The sequence below is a fragment of the Archocentrus centrarchus genome, chromosome 7 (genome assembly GCF_007364275.1).
Source record: "Archocentrus centrarchus isolate MPI-CPG fArcCen1 chromosome 7, fArcCen1, whole genome shotgun sequence".
Classification (NCBI taxonomy): domain Eukaryota; kingdom Metazoa; phylum Chordata; class Actinopteri; order Cichliformes; family Cichlidae; genus Archocentrus; species Archocentrus centrarchus.
The window spans coordinates 36230323-36258288 of record NC_044352.1 but is presented as its reverse complement, the minus strand read 5'-3'; the positions used below and the strand labels follow the sequence as shown (position 1 = coordinate 36258288).

At 41.7% G+C, this 27966-nt stretch overlaps 1 protein-coding gene across 1 annotated transcript; it reads right to left on the bottom strand.

Annotated features, from left to right (window-relative positions):
- Positions 1-152: 152 nt before the first annotated feature.
- plod1a (procollagen-lysine, 2-oxoglutarate 5-dioxygenase 1a) lies at positions 153-27936 on the bottom strand. The gene is made up of 19 exons (XM_030734571.1): positions 27614-27936; positions 26106-26197; positions 25837-25970; positions 22740-22903; positions 20349-20461; positions 19796-19859; positions 16697-16794; positions 15776-15877; positions 15502-15633; positions 12294-12415; positions 12021-12125; positions 11723-11848; positions 10133-10274; positions 9914-10027; positions 7709-7774; positions 7026-7130; positions 5209-5355; positions 3051-3176; positions 153-2124 (listed from the first exon to the last, which is right to left on the bottom strand). Exons 1-19 carry the CDS (start codon positions 27702-27704, stop codon positions 1969-1971), a joined length of 2199 nt encoding a protein of 732 aa, XP_030590431.1. The 5' UTR covers positions 27705-27936; the 3' UTR covers positions 153-1968.
- Positions 27937-27966: the final 30 nt, after the last annotated feature.

The window sequence follows — 27966 nt, the reverse complement described above, 5'->3', positions numbered from 1 at the left end:
AGTTGCTCATTGTTGGCACTGTTAAACATCCATCCTTCTGTTACTTTGTATTAGATTTAAAGGTGTTTATACTCATGGCTGATTGACGGGAGCTTCCTTTGATCATCTGTGTGCTCTGCTGCCTTGTAAATGACATGACCTGGTTTCAGAGTTGGGGTGGGAAACGGTTTTATTTATCTTTGGTTATATGAATTAAAACAGAAAATAAACATTGTATTGTGCATGTGTGTTTAACAAAGAGAAACATTTTTCCTAAGTGTGATCTGAAAAGGAAATTCAAATGACCAAAAAAATAAAAGTGGCTTAATTCAGCTGACCTGAACCTTCAGACCAAAATTAATGAAGTGGTAGTTAAAGTGTGCTTCTAATATAAACGCCTTGGCATCCATATCTGCAGGATTGTTACAGTCTCACTGAAGGATCTGTCCCAAAATGATGAGTTCACCGGATTATTTGAACATCAGTGAGCTCTGACTCCAACATGAAACATCACAGGACAGCTTTTATCTCATATACAAAAATAAATAAATGGCTTTGGAGAGTCTGAGCGAGGCTGCTTCAGCTCCAGGAAAAGGCACAGTTCGTGTAACTTACTGAAGTAAACACGTCTTCACAAATCAAAGGCCTGTTTACAATGTGACACAATCAGCTGAAGGCACAACAACACCTAAACAAAGCACACAATCACAAAAGATCCTAACAGCAGGATTGTGCCATTAACAGTGCGCATATTTTCAGTAACGCTACAAAAATTCAGTGAAATAAAATGAAATAAATGGCAAATTTTCATTGAAGCTGAGCTCCCAGGACAATAACTCCTCCTCTTCCTATAAAGAAACTGAACAGCACGGCAGACTAAAGCGATATTGTTCCAGCAGTCAGAACTGGGACCAAAGTAACGTGTTTTAATGTGTGATGTCAGCATGTGTCAACTTTGGCCCTGGAGGTAAAATCAGTAACTTGATGCTGAGCCAGCGGCTCATTAAACCCCTGAGCTCGGCTTACTCAGGTCGCGCTCTAAAGTCTACCCACAGCTTAACAAGGCTGCCATGAAAATATTTGCAAACATATCTATTACATGCTGTTTTATGCTGATATAGTGTTACACGTTTACATAGTGCATCAATTATGGTGGTCACTTTAAAAAGGAAAAATGGAGATACCTGCCTGGTGGAAGCAAGTCATGCCACTCAGCAGCCATCTTCAACCAGCAGTTATTATGAATGATCTAAAAACCATCATTTTAATTGTCGGTCGGACATAAAAACTTAATCTTCAGAAAAATCTGGGAAAAACTGTTTCCTGACTTAATTCCCTGAATTAAGAAAAAAATGCTTAAAAGTTCCTCCATCCATCGTGTTTGCTGTTGCAGAATCAAACTTCTGTGTGCAGCACTCAGATTTCTAAAGCAGCACACCTTTCACACACAGGTGTGTGAGCCGCGACGTCACCTGCTGCTTCTCAGATACCCTTTGATGATGTTTAATAACCTGGCATAAAGTTTCCAGAGTGCTTAATTAAAAGCCTATGAGCAAACAGATAACTTTCAGACCTCAGTATTCTGGGGCCCTGCTGATAATGCAGCCTGTCAGCCTCTGATAGTTCTTCATGCCAAAGTGTCCTTGGGCGAGATCCTGAACCCCAAGCTGCTCTTCTCTGTGTGTGAATGGGTGAGGCGTGCTCTGAGTGCTGTGACTACGATGTGAACACAAAGTCAACACCGGCTGACAGTTTCAATAAACTGTTACTTTGACCCAGTTCTCACTGTAAGTGGTGACAGTACTGTTCATCTGTGTTCCATGTTTCTGCTGATCACCAAGTGAACCTCAAACATGACTGTGACAGTGAGACAGAGGCGATAGTATATTAAAGGAAATGAGTTGATGAAAAGATAAACTGCTCTAAATAAAAAAAACATAGAAACTGATGCTGGAGCATACGGTCGGTGTGTGAGCCATCTTTGGGAGCTCAGGGATCCACGAAGGACACGGCGATGTAGCGGACACCGGCAGTGGTCGGCAGGCCTTCGTGGTAGTGGGTGAGGCGGCCCGGGTGCATGAGGGCCCAGCCTTTACGAGGAGCCTGGATGGAGCAGTCATAGCGGAGGAACCTGCACCCCCCACCCTGCAGAGGCGAAACAGCACATTATCAGCTGACAGCTGTGACAGTCTGGAAATGAACAACTTTAACATCAGTGCCCCCACACTGCTTTACTGTTCCTGCTTCATGGTCTCTGCTGTCTCCCACTGAGTGCTTGTTCACTGGTGATGGATCGTTAAATTTCTCTCTTCAATATTATCTCTACCATATGAAGCACTTTAACTGTTTCTATAGAAACAGCATTTTAATGAAAGAGTAGAATTAGCTGGAGGTTTCTGAACCCTTTCACGTGCTGGAAGTCTTACTTTCAGGTTAATTCCCATCAGCTGGGGGGGAAGCTACAATAGAAACACGATCCTCCTTCATTCATTGTGGAATTTTGCACTGGGTGATAAACAGGATGCATCACGAGACATTTTCCCCATGTTTATCTCGTACTGACGAATTTAATATCCACCATATTCGAAGCACTCTTTCTGAAAGTACTACTAAAAGTAATCCAACTACTTTAGTAGGATTCCTGTTAAGATGTTCTCAGTGATTCAGCTCCTGCAGAATGTTTGAGTTAAAAAGTCTGTGTGATCCTCCGTCCCATAAAAGCTTTTATTGGGCCAAACCCGCAGGAAGGCTTGACTTTTCTGACCTGCTCCTTTAAAGTGGTTAAAAAATGAATCATAGTGGAAGCAACAACAACTAATTCAGTTCAGTTTTATTTATATAGCACCAAATCACAACAAACAGTCGCCTCAAGATGCTTTATATGTAAGGTAAAGCAGCTGTTTGCCTGCTAACGCTGAATGAAGAGCAGGCTTATTTCACTCTGTAATGCTGTAAGGTTCTGACTCATGAAGCATCCTTTTGTTATGATTTGCTCTCTATGAGTTACATTTGACCTGAAATGTAGAAATGTGGATGGAACTGTCAGATTTCTACCAACACGTAACACTCACCTGGTAATCCAGGCCCACTTGATTGAGTGCGATGTTTATAGTGAACGTGGAGGCGTCATGGTGCGGCCTTAAATAGGGCTGCTCATCGGGCTTATATCTAACTACAAATGCCAAGTCGAAGTCAGCCTGCAAACACACAGACAGAAAGGAACCATGCACCTTTACACAGGTACTACTTAATAAAGAAAAGCATCAGCTCTGTTCACGTCCGCAGGTGGAACAGAGGTGCAGATCCCCTGCATTATCACTGCCTGTGGCTTCTATTACCTGCCAGCTCCTCCTCAGTTAGCTGGTATCCAGTGCCTCTGATGTGCTATGTTAATAGTGAGTGTGTAGGTGTCACAGTGAGGCACTGCTCATCGGGTTTGTATCTCACTACAAGGTTCAGGAGAGTGTAACACTGATGATCAGAGACATGCTGCTCAGCAGAACACACAGTGGACAGCGTTGCTGAGTTCATGAAGTCAAATACACTGCAACATGCACACTCCACACAGGCCCCGGCGGATTCAAACCCAGGACCTTCTTGCAGTGAGGAAACAGCACTAACCACCACGCCACCGTGCTGCCCCGTCTGAGAGCACCTGTCTTTTTTCAACTTGCAGTACAGGGTAATATACTTCTTGTTAAGTGATGACGTAGAACTCCATTTCCGGGTCCAAACTGTCACATGATCAATATGCCGCAATGCTGCGTCCCTGGTTGTTTTAACCAATCCGACTCGAAAAAAAAACACACTCAGCTGTGATTTTACCAATGAGAAGCGGAAATAGCTGCAGTTGATAAGGTATGTTACAATCATCTTTAATTGTGAACAGTCATTGGTTATACCATTGCTGTTTATTTAGGAGCATTTGGACCCAGAAATGACGTCAGACAAAGACCAGATAAAACTCTGCCAACATATGAAGTAAACTTAGCACAAAAAAAAAAAGGAAATTTGTGTTTCTTTGTTGTATCAAAGCTTCTTGACAATAAATTTTATATGTTTTTGAAATCCTGGTCATTTCCCCTTACATGGAGCCACATCTGTGGGGAAAATGCATTTGTGGGTTGAGCAGCAGAGTTCAGTACGTGGGCTGCATCCATGAAAAACATGCCAAACAGCTGATTCTGTTATGGATTCTGGTTTGGTGTCATTTATTGGATTCAATGATTGAAGTCTGACGAAACAAGAAACATCAGCAATTTAACAATTTAACAGTAGCGTGTGGAAGAACCACACAGCCTCGTGCTGCTTGGCTACACATTGCTGTGGGATGGCACAGCAGCCAGTGTGGTTGTGTTGGTCACAGAATTCAATTCAATTCAATTCAATTTTATTTATATAGCGCCAAATCACAACAAACTGTCACCTCAAGACGCTTTGTATTGTGGGTAAAGACCCTACAATAATACAGAGAAAACCCAACAGTCCAAACGACCCCCTATGAGCAGCACTTGGTGACAGTGGGAAGGAAAAACTCCCTTTTAACAGGAAGAAACCTCCATCAGAACCAGGCTCAGGGAGGGGGGGTCATCTGCTGTTGGGCTGAGGGGAGAGAAAGACATGCTGTGGAAGAGAGCCAGAGATTAATAACAATTAATGATTAAATGCAGAGTGGAGTATAAACAAAGTAAATAAGGTGAATGAAAAGAAACAGTGCATTATGGGAACCCCCCCCCCCCAGCAGCCTAGGCCTAGAATGAAAGAAAAACTTCCCAAACTCCCAAAATATGTTGCTGCTGCATTGGCACAGAAGTTTTGGCAAGTTTTTCATGGGTGCAGCTCACATACTGAACTCTGCTGCTCAACCCAAAAATGCATCTTCCTTACAGACATGGCTCCATGTAAGGGGAAATGTCCAGGATTTCCAACATACAAGATTTATTAAGTGACTGCAGCTAAAATGAAAAGTCTGAAGTATATTCTGTGTACTACTAATTAAAAATGATGCTAAAGAAGAAGCCAGTGCATGTTAATGTACACAAAAATGTCAACAGCAGGTGACAGGAAGTGGACAGAGTGTATCCATTTTTACAACAAAGCTGAGAACAAAGGAGCATGAAAGAGGACCATTTATTTACAGCAGACATCACTATTAATATGACACATGACACACTTGAATTTCTGTGAACTTAGACTTTCCATAAGACTACGTGAAGATGACGGTCTTACCTTGGTGTAGTATCCAGGGAACATTTTTTCTGTTATTGGTACCACATACTCCACTAGGAATTTCTGCCATTCTTTTTCAAAGTTGACTTGATTCATATGGATGTCGATGGTGGGAACGTTCTCATAGCCACCCTGGATTCTGGTGTCCTTGATAAATGAGAAACTTTATGTTAACTTGTATCTGGTATGCAGGTAAATCTCACCAGGTGTACAAACCTAATTCAGAAAAAGTTGTGACACTCCGTAAAGTGTAAATAAAAACAGTAAACAATGATTTGCAAATTTCACAAACAGAAAAAAAACACATCAAATGTTTGCAAACTGGATGCGTAGTCCAGCTGTGAACGTGCTCGCAGGCGAAAGGGATCAGATCTGGAGATAAAGTTCGGTTCTGCATAGCGAAGAACGGTAACTGCAATTTGGACCATAGGATTTTACTGAATGGGTTCCCCAGTGAAACTGAAGGCTGCTGAAAAAACTAGCAGCCTCTTCCAAAACAACATCTGCATTATCAGGAATTCGGGTCCCCAGCCGGCCTTGAGGCTGGTAATCATATCTCTCCGGGTGTCTCCCCCTTCCCAACCAACCATACTGCTATCCCGGCTTTAAATGTGTGATATGCTTAGCTAAGGTGGGTTTTTTTGGACCCTGGTACGGTGCTCATATATGAACTTATATATGGTGCTCATATATGAACAACAGCTTAAATACAGTGCTGAGAATGTCATTTTCAGCATCTACATGGATGTTAAAATCACCCACTATAATAATTTTATCTGAACTGAGCACTAAATCAGATAAATAGTCTGAGAGAAGACTAAGAGTCAGGCTTTCAAAAGAATGAAAACTTTGTCTGGGTCTTTGATTAATTAATAAGCTGGAATTGAAGATTGCTGCTACTCCTCCTCCTCGACCTGTGCTTCGAGCATTCTGACAGTTACTGTGACTCGGGGGTGTTGATTCATTTAAACTAACATATTCATCCTGCTGTAACCAGGTTTCTGTAAGACAGAATAAATCAATACGTTGATCTATTATTAAATGATTTACTAACAGGGACTTGGAAGAGAGAGACCTAATGTTTAATAATTCACATTTAACTGTTATGCTATATTGTTCTTTATTTGTGTATTTTTATGAGTAATTAGTTTTGGGGGTTTTGCTGTTTTTGATGTTCTGGGAGCAGGCACGTCTCTGAGCTGCAGTGAATTAGCAGTTTGATTGAAAGGCACCATCATTGCTGAAATGTATAGGCATGCATCAAACTTAGAAATGCTCCCATCTAGGTTACATCTTTTTCAGGAAAGGTCCTGCATATTTCAGCAAGACAATTCTAAACTGCATATTGCATCTATTACAGGCTTTGTGGTAGAAAAGTATAGTTGCTGAACATTTGGTGCATCATGAAACAAAAAATATGACAAAGAAGACCCAGAACTGTTGAGGACATGGAATCCTACATCTGGTCCTGTCTCCCAGGTCCAGACTCTTACAGAGATGCTACACAATGGTAAATATGGTCCTGTCCCAACGCACTGCTGCCATCAAACTCAAAATGAGCTAGTATTTTCATATTATTATTAGTATTTTTTTTTTAGTAATTTTCTCATTTTAAGCATTTGTTATGTTTCCTATGTTCTACTGTGAAAACAATATGGGTTTGTAGATGGAAGATGCACCTTATGATAAATAAAAAACAAAAACAAATAATGGTAACTACTGACTCACAGTATGTCCAATGTAGACTTACTACACAACTATTAACGATGATAATTTTTAGACTGCATACCCATACACATATCTATATGATGCCTTACCACATTGTTCCCTTGTGACCACTTTCCATGGTGCTCCATTTCTTCAATCAGGTGGTTACAAGCAACATTGGAGAAGACTGGGAACCAGTACACATCAGGACATGGCTGGAGGACAGAAGATAGAACCGAATTAAAAGCGCCCCCCCACACACACACACACATCTCCTCAAAGGAAAATTTAATCAGAATTTCAAAAATCTTTTTAATTAAAAACTTATTCCAGAAATTTTCCAGAACATGTGAAACTGTGACACCCGTATCACAGTGGGTTCTTATGTTCCAGTTTTCCACACAGCTGTAACAGAACCATTCATGAATATTCACTGTCTCTTAAATGAAGGTCCTACAAACTGTGTTAGTTCAGGCAGGACACAAAATCAAATTAAGCTATAATTCTGATATATTAGCTGATTGGAATATCAGCCCACATCACTATGCCAGAAATCTAATAATTGATACCAGCAGAATTACATGATTTTCAATATCCAATTTGAAATATTTAAAAAAAAAAAGATTATCCCATGTATTTAAACAAACTCCTCTATTAAAATCGTACTTTGCAGGTCCCTGCAGTCACAATATTCATAAGAAATATGGAAGTTCACAAGAGTTAAATGTGTTCTGTTTTTTCAGCTCCTTCAGTGATTTAATCTGACCACAGCTCAGCTTGAGTTGCGACTCACAGTTTCAATCAGCTTGTCCTTCATGATGCGGGTATAGTTCTCATGAATGTAGCGCTCCTCCCAGTCCTGAAACAGATATATCACACAGACTTGCTCAGTGCAAATGTGGTGCATTTTTATATTGTGTCCTCATTAAACACAAGAAGACCAGAATGTGGCTTAGTTTACAATAAAAAACCTCCATGTTTAAACTGATTACTTCAGTAATACTAATACTGATACTATTAATTCGGTAGGGTCTTTACCTTGCAATATAAAGCACCTTGAGCTGACTGTTGTGAATTGCTGCTATACAATTAAAAATTGAACTGCATTGAATTTTACTGTGGACACTCCTCAGACAGTGTTTGGTGCAGATAAGATGACTAAAGGCATGTATTCTGAGACGTACTATTGTTATTCAGTGCTGAGGCATTCTCAGGCCAGCCAAGTGATATAATCTCTCCAGCATGTCCTGGGTCTGCCCAGGACTCTGTTCCAGTCTGGAGTTGCCCTCGGTGAGAGGCAGCGAGGTGGGGTGGGTATTCTTGTATTCCCTTGGTTTACTGCCTGCATGTTGGAGTTTTCACCGGTAGACAAAAGGGTTGCTTCCCTGCGACTTCGGGCCAGGGAACAGGTCCTTACTGTTGTTTGTGCTTATGCACCAAAAGATAGTTCAGAGCCTTCTTGGAATCGCTGGGCAGGGTGCTCGAGAGTGCTCCATCTGGAGACTCCATCGTCCTGCCGGGAAACTTTCATGTGGGCAATGAGAGTGAGACCTGGAGGGGTGCGACTGGGAGGAACAGCCTGCCCGATCTGAACCTGAATGGTGTTTTGTTATTGGACTTCTGTGCAAACCACAGTTTATCCATAAGGAATCGATTTTGTAATGGTATCATCAGATCTGCGGCTGTAGGTGCAGAGAGGAGCTGAGCTGTCAGCACTTCCCCTCAGCCCCCCCTCAGCAGATGACCCCCCCTCCCTGAGCCTGGTTCTGATGGAGGTTTCTTCCTGTTAAAGGGAGTTTTTCCTTCCCACTGTCACCAAGTGCTGCTCATAGGGGGTCGTTTGGACTGTTGGGTTTTCTCTGTATTATTGTAGGGTCTTTACCCACAATACAAAGCGTCCTGAGGTGACTGTTTGTTGTGATTTGGCGCTATATAAATAAAATTGAACTGAATTGAATTGAATTGAATTGAGTTGAATTGAGAGACAACCCACTCCCATCTCTGTGCTTGTCCTGCTAGACCTTAGTTATATCTTATAGTGTTTACATTGACTCCCAGTCAATTTAAAAATTCTCATGTTTACATGCAGAGCACTAAAAGGCCAGGCTCCAGATTATATTTCTCAGTTTCTTATAAAATATACTGCTTCTCGCTGTGTTCGTTCATAGCTCAGAATTTGTTAATTGTTCCCCACACACGACTAAAGACTGTCTATTTATGAACTACCTGTTCATTCTTTGTTGTTCTAGTGCATTATCTTTAATTAGCTATTATGGTGTTTAATTCCTATTTTGTTGTTTACTGTGTACAGCGCTTTGTCACTGTTTGTCTATGAAAAGCACTTAATAAATAAACTTTACTTATTTATACATTTTCATTGTTGTGCAGATGATACTCAGCTTTATCTATCAATGAAGCCAGATGACACACATCAATGAGTTAAACTGCAGGAATGTCTTAAAGACATTAAGGCCTGGATGACCTCTAATGTCCTGCTTCATGCTAAATTCAGATCAAACTGAAGTTCTTGTTCTCGGCCCCACAAATCTTAGAAACATGGTGTCTAACCAGATACTTACTCTGGATGGCATTACTTTGGCCTCCAGTAACACTGTTAGAAATCTAGGAGTCATTTTTGACCAGGATATGTCCTTCAATGCACATATTAAACAAATATGCAGGACCGCTTTTTTGCATTTGTGCAATATTTCTAAAATAAAAGAAGTAGGATAAGCAGACAGGATTTGTGAAAATATTATTTTGCTGAGTTGTGTCTAATCGATTTATAAGGATGTTTTGACTTTGTAGTTAAAATTTATATACCACTATATAATTTTTAAAAGGTTTTATGTCGTACACAACAGCATAATTCTACTGACCTTTTGCAACTCTGCTACTGTAATAACAACCAGCATGAGCTAGAACCTCTCCTCCAGCAGACACTAACACAAAGTTCAACAGTTAGTAATATTTCCAGGTGTTTCTTAAACCATCTCACCAGGGGATTTTCAAAGATCTGCCACAGATCATTGTGTAGATGACTGGTCTGGTAATTTTCTGTTGACAGGATGCGTCCAAATGTGTGCATGTTGGTTACATACATGAAGATTCCCTGAGAGAAAAACCAAAATGTGAACAACTTTACATTTACATTTTTCTTTAGTCCAAAAAGTATATTCTGTGTTTATTCTGTGTTGGTCTTTTTTCTCTTGCTGACCTCGCTGCGTATGTTGTGGCAGAAAGCCATGTCAGGATCAGAGGAGTGTGAAGTGAACAGCTCGTAGTCTTTCAGGTCTTTTCGGAGGAGGCCGGCCTTCACCAGGTACACATTGGACACATATGGCACATTCCACACGCCCCTAAAAACAGCATACTCTCAGACAATTGACATACCAACACAAGACTTTTTGGTTTGCACAAAAGCAGAAAACTGAGATGAAATGCTGCAGCTAGAGTACTGACAGGCTTCTCTTCACTGGCTCTATTTAAGAGTAGAATGGGAGGCAGAGCCTTCAGCTTTCAGGCCCCTCTTCTGTGGAACCAGCTCCCAGCTTGGATTCAGGAGACAGACACCCTCTCTATTTTTAAGATTAGGCTTAAAACTTTCCTTTATGATCAAGCTTATAGTTAGGGCTGGATCAGGTGACCCTGAACCCTCCCTTAGTTATGCTGCTATAGGCCTAGGCTGCTGGGGGGTTCCCATGATGAGTGTTTCTTTTCATTCACCTCTGTTTACGCTGTATTTATACCCCACTCTATATTTAATCATTAATTATTATTCATCTCTGGCTCTCTTCCACAGCATGTCTTTTGTCTTTTGTCCTGTCTCTCTCCCCTCAGCCCCACCCGGTCACTTATATATATATATCACTTATATACTTATATAATTATATAAAGCGGTCTAGCAGTATTATAAATTATGTTTAGCAAGCCACAGCAAAAAAGAAGCAGGAGAGAACAGGATGAGTATAAAACCAGGAATTTGGTTTAAAGAGTGCTGTCAATGATTTTGCTCAGCACAAGGCTGAATGATGAAGTTCAGTTCGGTGAGCAGTTTGTGTCTTTGTAAAAACAGAAAAACAAACTACTGAAACATTGTTACCACTTATATTGTAAAAATATGCACTCATACTGTAAGAATAAGAATAACTTTATTGATCCCAGAGGGAAATTCACAATATGTGAATATGTAATATATGTAATATGAACTCGTGATATATCTAGAAGTTGGTTTATTGAAAATCCAGGTGTTCCAGTCACTTCCACAGGTGTATAAACCAGCACCTATGCATGCAGACTGCTCCTACAAACATCAGTGAAAGAACGGGTCGCTCTCAGGAGCTCAGTGGTGGTACCGTGATAGGATGATACCTGTGCAACAAGTCCACTCACTACTAAATATTCCACAGTCAGCTGTTAGTGGGATTATAACAAAGTGGAAGCAACTGGGAACGACAGCAGCTCAGCCATGAAGTGGTAGGCCACGTAAAATCACAGAGTGGGGTCAGTGGATGCTGAGGGTCATAGTGCACAGAGGTCACCAACTTTCTGCAGAGTCAATCACTGCAGACCTCCAACCTTCATGTGGCCTTCAGATCAGCTCAAGAACAGTGAGAGCTTCATGGATGGGTTTCCATGGCCGAGCAGCTTACTCAGCACATTATTGCAAACCTTAACCACATTTAACATACGCATCCACCAATTTGAGAATATGAAAAATATTAGGAAAGCAGAACAGGTGTATTTCCAAGTCCCGTGCTGCTCAATCGTTTAAAGATTTTCAGGCAGCAATTCTTGAGAAACTTACACTCTCCGTCCTTGAACAATGTCCACGTAGTCCTCAGACCTGGCGTAGTAACTGTCTTCACTGAGGGCTCCCCAAAAGTTGCTCCACAGTCGACCATTTCGAGTTATCATCGGTGCTACAATAGGACTGAGAAACCATTCAAGAAGTGTTTTGTGTTACATTTCATCATCTCAACACATACAGATGATAAAGACTCACATAAATACACTGGAGTGAAAGAAATTAAGACGAATCAATATTATTGTGACTACCAAAGTCACATCAGCTGATCAGGATTCAATATTAATACATTACTTACAGGTTTTGTTCAATGAGAATTTTGAGTGTATTCTTGTTCTTTAAGACCACTTCAATGTCCACACTGAAGAAATATTCACAGTCTGGGTCCTTTCGGCACAGATCACTGGGACAAAGAAAACATACGGATATATTAGCACATTATTTATTGTCTGCTTACTGACCCAAAGGCTGCATACATGAAGAGCATAGTTGATTTTGAACAACTGAGTTGATAAACATTTTTAAATGAAGCTGTGTCATGTTTAGGTAACCACTGTTACACAGAACTCACAAGCCTAGGTTCCGAGAGGCACCTCCATCCATCTCTTCTTCAGGCTCAACGAGCTTAACGTCCTCATAAAGGCTCCCATGATCCTGCACGAAAGAGTGGACCTGACGCACATGGTGAGCTTCCTGGAGGGAAGAGAAAAACAAATGGATTTACAAAGACATGCAGACCATGAAGACATGTGACTGTAGTCTTACTGCATAATATGACAGTTAGCAAAAGAAAAAGCTAGGCTTTTTTTAAGGTGTAAAATCATAACATAAAGCATGTTGCGATGTTATTATAAATGAAAGAGGATTAGCCCACGTTCCTGAGACCAGCCTGTGATTCTAGGGCTCAGCACACCCAGGTCCTGGCCCTGGCCCCAGTGCTGATGCCTTGTGGGTTTACAGGACTGGCACTCCATGTCATTAATTTAGTTGATCATGAACGGCTGAGCATTAAAGGTCAAGGCTTGCTGTTGATGGGGTCACCAGCATCTTCTCCTCCCAGGTCATGCTCAACTTACTGAAGGACATACACCATTCTTGAGGGGAGAGAGACACAAGTAAAGCTGTTACTTCTTTTGTTAAAAAGAGGTCAGGGTGTCGCCGGGGAAAACATTTGTTTGGAATACCCTGCTTGGCTGTTTTGTTGCATAATTTGGGCTTTTCCCTGTTAAAGAGGAAACATGCTTTGGTTAGTCTGTCTGTCAGTTAGCAGAACTACTCAAAACACTGAGGATTAATATTGCATGAAAATGTTCCCAGAAGTGGAGCTTGGCCCAAATTAGAAGTGATTAACATTTGGACTCAATCCAGATGTGGAACCAGGAATTTCTGGAAGAATATTATGATGATGGTGATACTGGAAATCATATCTTAATAAATACATATCAAATTCAATCAGGAACATTTAGGAGTTGTCGCGCTGATGTTCTCAAGAAAAGGATTTTATTTATTTATATATTTTTTATCACTTATTAATGATGCTGAATTGGCCTGGAACTACTTTTATAATGTTTGTATGCAAACTAAGCATGCTCCATCTCGCAAATACCGAGTTAAGGGTAGAATAAGCCCACGGTTCTCCTGAACTATCAACCATAAAACGAGGAAGTGATGCTGCCTGAGCTTTTAGGCAGCTTAGAAATTGGTTTACTTCTCAAATCAAGATGGCCAAATCTGATTATTACCTTTACAAAACTACAAATAATTTAAAGGGTCAAAAGAAATTCTGAAAAGTGAACAAATGCACTTATGGATTTGGCACTATGAGTTGTACACAGATGGTAATTATATGGTAACTGACAAAACAGCAATTCTTGACCGTTTCCTCTGAGTCTCTTCATCCTCTATTATATGAATTGTGTTAACAGGGATGTGGTTTCCCTTCCTGAAGTGTGGAAATCTGCATTTGTTATTTCTCCCCTGAAAGGAGGTGATTCTTCAGTTTTAAACAACTACAGGCCGATCTCTAATTTATGTGTCCTGGATAATGTTTTGGAAAAGCTTGTCTGTGAGCAACTCAAAGATGATTTAGATTTGAATAACATCAGTGTGGGTGTTAGAAAGCAGCACGGTACAGCCACCACAGCCATTAAAGTGGTGAATGACATCATTGAGGGTTAGGATAAGAAAAAATACTGTGCAGCTTTATTCATTTACTTATCAAAAGCTTTCGATACACTTGACCTTCTGACCAGGCTCATTGACATTGGCTTGTCTTTGTACGAGACTCTGGCAGGTCAGAGAAGCAGCCAAAGTAATCTATCTATCTATCTATCTATCTATCTATCTATCTATCTATCTATCTATCTATCTATCTATCTATCTATCTATCTATCTATCTATCTATCTATCTATCTATCTATCTATCTATCTATCTATCTATCTATCTACAGTGTATCACAAAAGTGAGTACACCTTCACATGTCTGCAGATATTTAAGTATATCTTTTCATGGGACAACACTGACAAAATGACACAATGAAAAGTAGTCTGTGTGCAGCTTCTATAAGAGTGTCAATTTATTCTTCCCTCAAAATAACTCAATATACAGCCATTAATGTCTAAACCAGTGAGTACACCCCTAAGAGACTACACCCGTAAATGTCCAAACTGAGCACTGCTTGTCATTTCCCCTCCAAAATGTCATGTGACTCATTAGTGTTACCAGGTCTCAGGTGTGCACAGGGAGCAGGTGTGTTCAGTTTTGTAGTACAGCTCTCACACTCTCTCATACTGGTCACTGAAAGTTCCAACATGGCAAAGAACTCTGTGAGGATCTTAAAGATGAATTGTTGCTCTGCATGAAGACAGTTATATAAGCTGCACACAGACTACTGTTCATTGTGTCAAAGTGTCATTTTGTCAGTGTTGTCCCATGAAAAGATATACTTAAATATCTGCAGACATGTGAGGGGTGTACTCACTTTTGTGATGTACTGTATCTACTTCTGGTGGCAAAGCGTTACCAGCTGACCTTCCAAAAGTTGTCACAGCTCAGGGACCACAAACTGAAACTGTCACATGATACAAGTATTTGAGTGTCACCACTGTGTGTAACTTCTCATTCAGTGAGCACACTGACACACTTGTGTCTAAGTCCAAAATTAAATTAATTAATAAATTGGGATTCTTTAGAAACAAATCCTGTTTCTCTCATCGGTCACAGATTATTTAATCTCTACAAAGTTCTTGTTGGACTATGATGACCTGCTTTTTAGGATTGCTCCTGAAAAACACTTAAAGAAACTGGACTCAGTGTATTACTGTGCTCGACTTTTTATCACTGGTTGCGGACATGGTGTCCATCATTGTATGCTGTATGCTGCTGCATGTAACCCTCCCTCCACTTCCCTTTGAGCCAATTTTGGCTCAGCTGGCCCTCAGAAACAGGAGGTTTAAACAGCAGCTGTGTATCTGAGATGACCAAATATACACTCTCTGTGATGTCACACAGAGCATCATACAGAGCAAAACCCACATTTTCACATAACCTGACCTCATGTGAGTATCCATCACTGGAACAGGATATGTAGGACAGAAAATAAGGAAAAGCATTAAAGGTTCCCTTTAATGACGAAGTGAATGAATTCCACTTTTTGCTCTTTATGAAATAATAGCCAGAGTTTTTCATTTGGGCAGCTTGTTTATGGCTTAGTGAGGATTGTGGTCATTTGTGACCAGCTGCATATCTTAGCTGAGTATCAGGAGGGTTCTCCAGTTACCTGGTTATAAATGAAGAGTTTGAGCTTGTTCTTGGGGTACTGCAGCTTCAGCAGGCGTTCAAAGAACACCGTGACAAAGGGGGTGGGCTGCTGAATGAAGATGCCAATCACCACCAGCGGGTATTCACTTTCCTGTTAGAAAAAAATAGACATAGTCCCCAAGTACCAGAATTTATGCTATTTTTATCTGGCATCATAGGTTGAACAAACAACAGCCTGTGACTGAGTGAAAGCAGTTTTGTGAAGTATTACAGAGACACAGATGTGAACAGACCTTTAGAGCTGTGAGAGAGCGTAGATCCTCATGACACACTGTGCACCCAGTCTCAAATGTCCATGTTCTGGGGATGTAGTTTCCCAGGTAGTTTATCTGGAGCTGGACAACAAATGTGTGCTCGTGTAATTAAATGTATCTCAATCTAATATGCAATACTAAAAGATGAGCTTAACAAAAATACAGGTAGCATTAAATAAAATAGTTAAGATGTCACAGGAACTAAATTCAACAGTCCAACAGAAATCATGTAAAACATTTATCAGATTCTGACAGTTTCCACCATTTTATCAACACTTTTCATGTGCAGCAACCTTTAAGGTTACAAACTCACAGTGTATACTCCCCCCTCCTGTGGACAGCAGCTCTCAGTTTGGCTTCAAGACACAGACACACTATCAATGTTTAAGATTACGCTGCAAACTTTCCTTTTTGGATCAGGTGACCAAGGAACAAGCCTAATCATATTTGATTCTTTCTTTCTTTCCTGCCACACAGCGATCCGTGAGCCCATAAGGAGGAAAGACATAAAGTGGGACAGGAAAAGGCCGGCTGCAGGAAGTGGTGGGGGGAAGTCACTGCTGCTGTCCCAACACCTGCATATCAAAGAAGTGAAACAGGGTGGCTCCCAGCTTGCAGATGCTTGATGGTACAGCCAGAGCTGCATCCTGCAGCCATGCCTGGCAGGTAGCAAATACCTGTGTTCCATCTAACCTACCTGTTCAGTAAACTGACTCACACCTGAAGCTGCTCCTCTCCAGTGGGTTTTGAGTGCCTTTTTTGATTTCAGGAGCATTTACTCAAAAGTCTTAATCTGTGGCAGGTGGCTGCCCCTATATGTGACTAACTTGTCATATTGGTATCAGCTCCACAGTGTGATTGACAGCAGTGCCGTGTCATTAGGGCGTGACAGGTGAGTACCTTTGTTGGTCCGTTCCCGTGGATGATCACAGGCAGAGTATCAAACAGCACGTTTCTGGCTCGTACTCGCTCGTCCTCAAACTTCAGCACCACCTCATCTGGAAACACATATACGTGGAAGATTTTAATTATTATCAAAAATACACATTTAGATTTTAAATACAGTGATTTAGCATTATCACGCTGACTGCAAAGAATTATGGCAGCTCGAATGTTAACTGTGCATTAGTAAGGGGCTGGTGCCATTTTTTTTATTGCGGAAATATTTGGAAATTCCTCCATATTTGTGTGTGTGTGTGTTCATTTAATTCACAGCACCATTTAATTCACTGGTGCTGTGAATTAAATGAAGTGTCCCCCGCACACAGGGTCACACCAGGGTCAACTATCTCAACCTTCCCCCAACCCCAGGAAGGGCCTCCCCACCCACCACCACCTCACCCCACGAAACCCAGGCCCGAGCAGCACAGCCCTGAGCCCACCCAACTGGCCCAACCACCCCACCACCGACCGGCACCCCAGGTCAGGGAGAACATCCCCCACCCCAGGGGGAGCGGGGCGAGAGAGGAGGGGCACCAGGAGGGCACCCAGGGAGCCGAGGTTTACAAACGCTTAAAGTTTTTATGGAAGTGTATTAATTTAAATGTAAGGAATTAGATGTAATTAAAAAAATATTTTTTTGCATATTACTACAGTCAACACTTAAAGATCATGGTGCTTCATTTTTAATCAGATCTTATTTTATGACTAAAACAATAATCTGCTGCAGTCTCTATATAGAGTTAGGAGTTAATGGAAGAGAGAGGATGTCCGGCTGCTGGCAGTTCACACTGAGTCCATTCATGTCTCTGCTGTCTGCGTGAAATCTGACACCCCCATCTCAAAAATTCCTCCCTCTGACACAGAGGAAAAAATCATGTCTAAATGTCCAGCCCTTTCTAACTAAACTCTTCAGCCCTCAGAATTCAATTCAATTCAATTCAATTCAATTCAATTCAATTCAATTCAATTCAATTCAATTCAATTCAATTCAATTCAGTTCAATTCAATTCAATTCAATTCAGTTCAATTCAGTTCAATTCAATTCAATTCAATTCAATTCAGTTCAGTTCAGTTCATACATACTTTGAGACTGACTTTGAGAAAGATAATCAAAAATATTCCTGGCTCTCTGTGTCTGCAAACCCATCGAATGCCAGTATACTTTAATAACACACCACCACAGCAAACTAAAGGAAAATAGGGCTTGGAGCAGTTTGGTGCCTTGTGACCCGGATGGCAATACTCTCTGGAGGAAACTCTTTTTCCAGTCCACCAAAAGTTACACAAAAGAGGATTTTATCAAACCTAACAGGAAAATTAGAGCAGACTGAGTCCCCCGAGAGACAGAAACAAACAGCTGAGTCTTTTAGACTACGGAGATATGAAATCAGACGCAGGTGCAGGATCCCAAATAACCTCTCTTGTTGACCAAAAGAAGTTATCAGCACAACTAAAATAAAATAACAGCACGCAGAGATCAAATCTCATAGATAATGACTCATAACATAACACATAAAAGAGAGAACAACACAAACCGTTTTTCTGTGAAAGACACAAAAGAATCCAGTGATGATGATGATACTACTGATGAGATTTTAGAGTACCTGAGATCTACTGCAAATGGGCCAGAGGATGAAGATTAGTGGACTTAAGAAGAAACAGAATTTGGAATATGGAATATGTAAGAAGATGCAGAAAGAAAAGAAATGCAGAAAAACTGGCCCCACTGATTATTATGGGACGAGACCTGGGACCCCATACACTGAGAGGCACAGCCGAGTGGCTGGGATAGTGTACCGAAATATCTGTGCCACACATGGGAGATACCACCAAAGGTGGTAAAAATAAGGCTCCTGTGGGACTTTGAGTTCCAGACAGACAAGCAGCTGCTGCCCAACGAACCAGTCATAGTGGTGGTCGACAACAGCAGAAGACCGCAGTAGTGATTAGCTGTGATAATCCCAGCGGACAGCAACATCAGCAAGAAGGCACACAAAAAACAGAGAAGTACCAGAGGCTGTGGGAACAGCTGGAATAGAGTGGAAGGTCCAAAGTGGTCCCAGTGGTAACAGGAGCATTATGCCTCTTTTCCACTAGCACCTGCTCGCCTCCGCTCGGCTCAGTTTCTTTCGGTGGTTGGCCATGAAATGCAAACTGCTCTATTAGCTGTGTGATATTTTACCTCAAACATCTTCATCACGGTGAAAAACAATGAAGGTACATGCTCAGTGCTTGGTGGGCCGTGACCTTTGTGACTGTTTCTTTCATATCGTCCACCAAGTGTTCTAGATTTTACCTGTACTGTTGACTGTAACTGACATGTTTATTAGTGCATATATAAAAATATGTCCTTCCAACCCCGTAAGGAAACTCTTATTTAACTATGCCTAAAAAAGAAAGCTTGGCACTGCCAGGTGAGTTTCTGACCCCCAGTCATAATTTAATAAAACCTAGATTTCACGAGTCACAGCAGCCACAAATTCTTATCAACGTAAAATAAATAAATAAATTCCCTGCCTGTCGGTTCACTCCTGAAATGCCGATGTCACCAGAAACAAACAGATTTTATTAAGCCTTAATGTGACTGCTGTCTTAGCCTCAGTGTATTCCTACCTGCACTGTCATACATGACCAAACAGTGATTATATTTCATTGCCTGTTATTTTTAAAAGGTCTATTTAAATACATCAGCTTTCCTTATTTGCAATTTGTAACACATAATCGAGCACTGCCCCTCAGCCTCCTGGAAGTTCAAGCTCTAAAACAGATCATTTCCAGGTCTCAGTAGATCTGAATGGGGCACATATGAGCCTCAGTGACTTTATTCACCATAACAATTCAAACGCAGATGATTAAGAAAGAACCAGGAGTAAGAAATACCCCTACAATACCCCTCAGCCTGAAAAGGCTGAGGGGTATTGTAGTGAGTGCCCTTCTAGTTACTGTTTGTGTTACTGCTCAGTGTACACTGCAGTGAGCATGAGCAGATGTTGGTTAGTGTCACGTGTGTTAGACAACAACAACAATCGAGGTCAAAGAGGAACAAAATTCACTCACCGAGAGCTCCATGAAGGTTCTGAAACAATCTGCATTTGAAGTCCAGGGTGATATTTATGGATTTCTGAAACGTGTAAATATATTATTTTAATTAAATATCTTACATGTCTCTGATTTATATTGTTATATTACATTATTAGATTATTTATATTTTATTTATCTGCATTTTGCTCACATGATAGCTTCACACCACTAATCCATCACAACAACACTACTGCTGTGAACCATGCAGCATTCAGCATCAACACTGTGTCTTTTCAACACTACTGTTTTGTGTATTGCTTGTCATTACCATCAGCAAAGCCTCTGGAATATGTTTCAAATTAAAAGCAAACCACGAACCAGGAAAATGCCCACTGAGCTACTGGAAGGCCTTTAATTTGAAACATGTGGACAGAAAGTGCTGCGCTTCAGTGCTTTTGGCAGGAGATTCATAAGTATTTATTTATAAGAATTACTTGCTACAATTACTGTAATTATTAAAAGAGCAGTTTTTAATGTGAATATCAGTGCAACATTGATAAAGTCATCACAGCGGTGGAACACGTCTTACTCGTTTCGACTGATCGATGTAAATCTTGGTGAAAAACAGCTGGTCGCTGTCGCTGTCTTCTCCCGTCCAATTAGCCACCAGCTCTTTGATGTTGGGAAGGTATCCAATGAAACCTGTGAGAAACCAGGAGGAGTCACACAGGAAGGATAAAACAGATGCACATATTTGTTTATGAGCACACTGTCATTGCTGTCCTGCGTCCACATTCAGACACAGGGAGGAAAAGTGAAGGCTTCTGCTGGCTAATGAGCACTCCCAGGTTTTTATGGCCCCGTGCAGTGCTGACTAAAGACCTGCTGTTCTCTGCGGTAAAAAAGCCACATCAGCACCCGTCGGCCTCACATTCTCAGGACGGGCTCGTTCTCAGAAGGTGAGTGTACTCAGGACCTTAGATTTTTGAATCTGGTATTATTACACAAATGTTTTCTTCTTTATGCATTATTGATTATTTCTCTGGCCTGTTTCTGCTTACTGTATTGTGCTAAGTGATATCATCTGAATGTCCCTGTGTAAAGCACTTTGTAGCACTGCTTGTTAAAGTGTTTGTGTGTTCACGATGAAATTTGGTACTCAGGTATAAAATAGTACTGCTGATAATTCATTGTTTTTCTGTTTTAAATGACTATATGCCATTATCTGTTCATGTGGAGCTCATGTTTAAATAAAAGTATAAAATCATATTTTACTGCAATAAAATTAATTTCTAGCCTTTGTGATCTTGAAGTATATGATGGAGTATGACAGTGTTGGGTGGTATCTATTGCAGCATGTGGGGGGGGCGAGGTATGAGTGCCCTTCTAGTTGTTACATGTTTGTGTCAGAGTTTTGAGTTTGATTTCCTTCTTTGTTTTCTGTGAGCTTATTCTCAGTGAGGTTCTTTTCTTTTGTAACTTGTAATCACAGGTGGGGTGTTAATTCCCTGACTTTGTTTTCGGGCCCTCCTGCGTTCCTGTGTTAGATATTCCCATGTTCACTCTCTTCCTGTTTTATTTAGCTAATCTCTTCTCGGGTGCACTGTTTAATTTTCCTTCCTTTGTCTCGTCTTCCGTCATTAGTTTCAGGTGAGAATCTCCTTTCTCACAGCCTCAAGGAGGTCCCTGCCGATGCAGGCCACTGGCTTGGCCACCAGAGGTGTCCCGTCACCTCCACCAACACTGGTTTCCAGAGGATCTTCGCCGCTGTCGTCGGCCTCCCACTCGGCCCCTGCAAACTGGTCCACAGCCTTGCCCTGTGGCCGAGCCGAGGCCCAGAACTTTTCGTCCCTGTTTTCGCACTTGTGTTGCTTCCTAGTTTCTGCCTTGGTTCTGGTTTGTTGTTCAACACAGTTTGAACTCTCTTAGGAAAGTTTTCTTGGAATTTCTTTAAGTAATCTTCAGGAATAGTTCTCCAGGCTTCCTAAAGGATATTCCAAAGCTCTTCTTTTGACATTGGCTGCCTTTGGTTCCATTTTCTGTCAAGATGAGCCCAGCTTTCTGTCCAGGTACACTTTCACTGCGGTGGCAACGTGTTTGGGGTCACTGTCATGTTGAAAAATGAAGCCATTGCCAATCAGAGAATTTATCTCAATTTTAACAGAATGTGATAACCAAAAATTACATGTCTGGGTCTAGCCAGAGAGGGGTTCAGACTTCATGCCCTGAACCAGCTGATTTGTATTAGCTCAGACAGGTTAAAGTCTCACCAGGACCGGTCTGTAATTTGTGTGATTCTTGGCTGATTGAATTCAAGTTACTGATCTTTATTTCGTTGTCGTCTGAATCCTTTTCATTTAAAAGAACATGCACATGCAGCAGGGATTAATTAAAACTACAACAGCATTAAGGACTGGTGTGAAGACTAGAGATATACTGATAAACTGGCCAGGGACTGGAACTGGCTGTGAGCGGTGAGGTTAGCCTCACGTCTGTCCAGTATCAAGCCGGTCCATTTTATGCATGAGCAACATGCACACAGAGGCCCTGGCAAATGGTTCTACGCACGCTCACAACCGATGCTCAAAGCTAAAGCTAGCCAGAGCAGAGAGCCAAGCCTGCAGCCTTGTATGAGCAAAGGGTCAAAGCTAAGTAGTTTGGTGGAACATGAACCGCTGCTGTCCTGTTAATCTGGTGAATTTTCATAGATGCTGGAAAATGATGCAAGTACCTGACATTTGACATGTTTCCTTTGTCATCTGCACTGTTCTGTGTATGTTCCTACTTTTTTCTTTCCTAACTCCTAACAGAGCCTCTCTAACCAAAAGGCTGACATATATGAACTGTTGGGTATCTCAGTGGAAACACTTCCTGACAGGAGAAACAAACAGGCACCGCACAAAGAGAAAATTACACAACAGCATTTTTCTCAGCAGTACAGTCAATGGCCTGTTCTGGCTGACAGGACTGGTGAACGTACCCCCTGAGCCCAGGAACCTGTTGCCCTCCCTGACGTGGGGATGTTTGTCCTCCAGATGTCTGTCTGGCCAGATGAGGGTCTCGGAGGAGAATACAACCCTGTGTTTGGCCTGCTGGAACTTCTTGAGCAGCTCTTTGGGGCCCGAGGCAAAAACCACATCATAGCTGTGTCAAACGGGGAGTGAAAATAGAAAACTTTAGTGCGCTGTGTGGCTCAGAACTGCGTGAAGCCAGTAACATAGTTAAAACAAATTAAGGGGTTGCTATTATAAGATGCCAGCGCCTTTATTTGGAGAGTTAAGTTGCCTGTGGTTATGTTTACTGGCAGAAAAGGAACTGCAACAGTAAGAAAAATAACATGCACTCTTTAGATTTCACTGTGATTACATGCTTCACCATAAAGATCTTTATCAGTGGGTTTGCACAGTGACAGGTCTGTGACTTCAGCTACCATGCACCATATGTACATTACAGGCTGCATTAAAGGTACTTTTAAAACAGGTTATTTACTTGTGCACAATGAAAAATAAATGTGTTAAATTATAAAATAGGAGCAGTATCTACTGACTGAACTCAACAAACTGCCTCATACCATCACAACTGAGCAAATAACTTGCTGTAAGTGGAGCTTGTTACTTAATTCAAAGCACGCCATCTTAAAAGATTCAAGAAACAGCAGAAAAAATAGGAACTGTTAACTTGTTTTAAATAGGTGGCTACTGGGGGGTGGCTACTGGGGGGTGGCTACTAAGGGGGTGGCTACTGGGGGGTGGCTACTGGGGGGTGGCTGTGGCTCAGGACGCAGAGCAGATCATCTACTGATTGGAAGGTTGGTGGTTCAATTCCAGGCTGCTCCAGTCTGCACACCAAAGTGTCCTTGGACAAGATGCTGAACCCTGAGTTGAATGTGATGGGAGTGTGAATGTGTGTGAATGTTAGATAGAAGCACTCAGCTATAGAAGGAAGTGAATGTGTGAAAGGTTAAATGCATATGTGCTGTGTGGCAAAGCACTTTATAAGAACTAGTCCATGTATTCATTTATATGGAAACAATTCTCATCGTCTATGTTCTTATTAACTGATACTGTGCATGTTGAATCAGCTAGCCTGGTTTGGCATAAAACGTGGAAGCGGTGAGCTGCAGTTAGCTTAGAGCTGTTTCATGTCTGCCACACATCTCTGTATGTTTAGAGCAGCGTTTGACTTAACCACAAACTGGTGACATGAGTGGAAAACCTGTGACATCTGTGGATCTGCTGTCACTCTGATTATGTTTGTGTAACACTTGTTGAGAAAGTAAGATAACGTGCTGTCCTCATTAGAATTATTTCACTCCTCTTGCTCCACAAGCACGAGTGTGGCGGTGTGTTCACAGTGAGCGCAGGGAAAGTAGAAACCAGCGTGACTGATGCAGTCAGCAGTGGAGACTCTCAGAGCAGTCCAGATTAGGTGCTCGGTATCAGCAGATCCTCAAACCAAGATATCTGTAATTATTATATAGTCCAGTCTAGTCCAGTCTATTATATATAGTCTAGTGCCAAATCACAACAAAGAGTTGCCTCAAGGCGCTTTAAGTTAACATGTCCTGACTCCTGCTCTGTACTAAAGACACAGCCCAATGCAAAAGGGCTCGTTTATGTTGATGTACTCTGGTTTTGCTGCTTCACAGGCAAAAACTCACAGAACTGGTCGTTTAGGCAAACAACTGAAGACCTCGTGCCCTACTGATGGAGGCACTGTTACCCTGGAAGAGACCACGCACAACTCCTGAAGTCACCCTTCCTTCTCTCACTGAAGAGGGGTCAATCTTTCAGCCCTGCACTGTTCTCCTGGTGTGGGCTCACCCATGGCTGAGTGTGTCTGAACCTTTGACTGGTGCTGCAGATGCTCTTTTTCCTTCACCTCTTCAGACCCATATCTTTGTGATACGTGCACTTATAACTCACAAATGTACATTCATCTTTTTGTGAGGGGTTAATGCAGTGCAACCCCATAATATCACTCTGCCTGTTGTTCCTCACAGCCTGATCACACCCTGCACTCATGATTAGTTGCTGAAGCAGAGCTCTGATAGGTTCAGATCATTTTAAAAACTCAGAGAACAAACACACAACTCTTTTGAACTTGCGCAAGGAGGAGAGATCCGTTCCTTGAACTCAGCTCTCAGCTGAGCGGAAGTTGTCTGTCCCGGCGAACTGCTTCCTGCGCAGCGCTTTTATTCGGATTTTCACAATAAGATCACGTGGGTTACATCAAACACAGTTTACAGCATGTAATAAACAACATTCTTGGCTTTTTCCTTACCATATATGGTCGTAAGCATACTGTGACATGTGCGCATGTAACATGGCGTATACGAGACACGTATCCTATATTTGTTCTCTGCAGGCTGAGAGCAGCCTGCAGGTAACTACAACTTCCTTTGTAAGAAATACCACCACGTGTTCCCATTTCAAACATAAAAACAACAGTATCATATGCACATAAAACAACTTATAGAAAATATACAAACAGAAGATATGATAATTTATAATAAACAGAATGGAATTTATACCATAACTCCAACAGCTCCTCCTCTGTGTTTCTTACATATCAATGCTGAAGATCATGGTCATCAGATATTTGCTGCCAGTTTATAAAAATGTACACTGTTGTTTTTCCAGTATATCAAAATGTCTTTCTGACTGCTGTGCCACCTGAAACACGAGCTTTTTGATCCGTCTTTCTGACCATAGACTTGTAAGAAGAAATGAGCTCTTTCACAGTCACCGAGGTCTTTTTTTTTACAGTGAAATATCAGAATCAACCTGCTAAGACTTTACGCACATGATGCCACAACTGCACAGTTGTACCCTCTACAAAGGTTCCAAATTCCTCACCAACCATTGCGGTTTTTTCCTTGTCACTTGGCTGCACAGTGAGAACGACAGCCTACACATTACTATACTGTTGTGTGGACCGACTAGGGTCAAACAGGCAGGTTCATGTAATATGAAGTGACTCAGAACCAGCGACTGGATAAGTACCAAGGTGTTACAGTGGCCTATATGTGTAAAAAAGAATAGACTGAACCTGTGTGTGCAGTCAGAACAATCTACCTGTCAATAAAAAGGATGATTTGGTCCTCGTCCTTCATCTCCTTCAGAGCCTCTTTAAGAAGTCGTATTTTCTGGCCTCCTCCTGGGGCTGACATGTAGTCACCTCCCTTCCATTTCTGACCTCGGCCCAGAACCTTTAAAAACATGCACAGTTTGACTCTCTTCATTTGAAGACTACGATTTAAAGGTGCCATTAAAGTCGTCTTAGGCCTCATGTCTACACTGCATCAAAGGAACTTTGTCCAAAATCTGGCCCCAGAACTTCTTACCTTGACCGTATAGTTGAAGTGTTTAGCCGTCCTCAAGAAACGCCTGAAGCCATCAGTCTCTTTGGTCGCAACAGTCAAAACTAGAAGTTTGTCTGGAAGACACAGCATCATGGAGGAAATTAGAAATGCTTTATTAAGGATGAAGAAACTCAGCAGTTACTGAGTTTCTGTAATGTATGTCTGCCTGTCAGCAACAGGAGTCCTAGCACACAATAACCGAACAGAAAGAAACATGTCCATTGACCCTGATTGTTTAGTGTGCCTATATCTATTATTGTACTTGGATAATAGATACTAATAATTTTAATGTTTCCTAATAACGGTGTTCCTCTTTAATGGGAGGAGACCATTATTTTGAAACTGAATACTGGTTTAAAGTGGGCCTGTTCTGCTCATTTTGAGCTCCATGTTTGAATCCTTGTCCATGACTCTGGGCTTTGGTGCAGCCCCTCAGTTCATCCTGTCTGAAACCAGCTCTTTTAGCTCCTCCCCCTTTAGGGCTTCCCTCCGTCTGCATGTCCTCCTTCACTACATCCAGGAATCTTCTACGTGGTCTTCCTCTTTTCCTGCTAACTGGCAGCTCCATATTCAACATCCAGTATATCCCCTCTCTGCACAGAGCACATTCATATGAGATTCCACTATTGGAAAAGTATAAATATAACAAAAAGGGAAAAGAATAAAAGCATTATAAGCCCACTTTATTAACTTCTATTAATCTGTGTTACTAATGATCATACCATTGTGGCGACAGCAGAAGTGATATAGCTGTCTACTCAGTTTTCTGCTTATATCAGTAATAATAAAGCATTTTTATTGCTCTCATATCTGTATTAGCGCTGTGTGTTTTCAGGTTTATGGTTTAACAGACAGCTGCTGGGTGACAGATCTCTCTATGCAAACTCATCAAGCCTGAGAAAGTCTCAAAAGTTATATTTTTGTTCCTTCTGCGTCTGTGGCAGACTCGGGTCCCCCTGCACACCGCTGCTGTAGGCTAACGTTAACGTTACAGGCAGCGGTGACAGCGTCCACGTCAGCGGCATGAAGCCCTCCTCAGCGCCCAGTCCCTACTGTCTGCGCTCTGTTGTAAAGAGGTGATGAAATGTCAATAAACTCATGTTTTATTAATGATGTTTATTTGGAAAATTCATAAAAAAAGAAAAGTGGTGCGTAAATAAGTATAACTATGGCGGCAGGCGCCACGAGCAGCGAGTGCAAATCTCGGTTTTTCTAACAGGCTAGCCTGTTACTGAAGCTAGCACCGGGACCGGCGGTCAGGGGCTCCTCCGCAGCTCCGCGACCATCTTTGATCCTGTCTGCGGTTCGGCTTCAGTAGTTTTAATATCACACATTTCTGTCGCGGTTATTCAGCTGGCCCTGCGTGAGTTAACTGTCCCAACCCTTCCTATTACAGCCGACTGATCAGACGGTAATATCTGCTACAGACTGTCCAGCTAACACTGCAGGGTGCGGACATAACGTTCTCCCGACCAGCATTCCAGCCTTACCTTTGGGGATTCCCTCTTCCTCGCAGTTTATCAGAGAGGGAAGCGTGCACACAAAAATACCTGACAACAACAGCAAAGAAGAAAGTCTCATTTTTGCTAAGTTAAAGTCTTTTCTCCACTTTCCCAGCTGGTTCCGGTTCTGCTGAATGTGGCTGCGCTGCTCCCCTGGCTTCTCTCCTCTCTGCGCACACAAACCCTGTGTTTGACCTCAGCTGCAGCAGAACGATAAGAGCAGTAAAACAGCAGTTTGGCGTCTGTGCAACGGCATTCCAACTCTTATAACATAGTCGCCCATGTGTTAAAACTGCACGCAAACGCCCACTTCCACAGTGGGCAGGAGAAAGCTGTTTGCA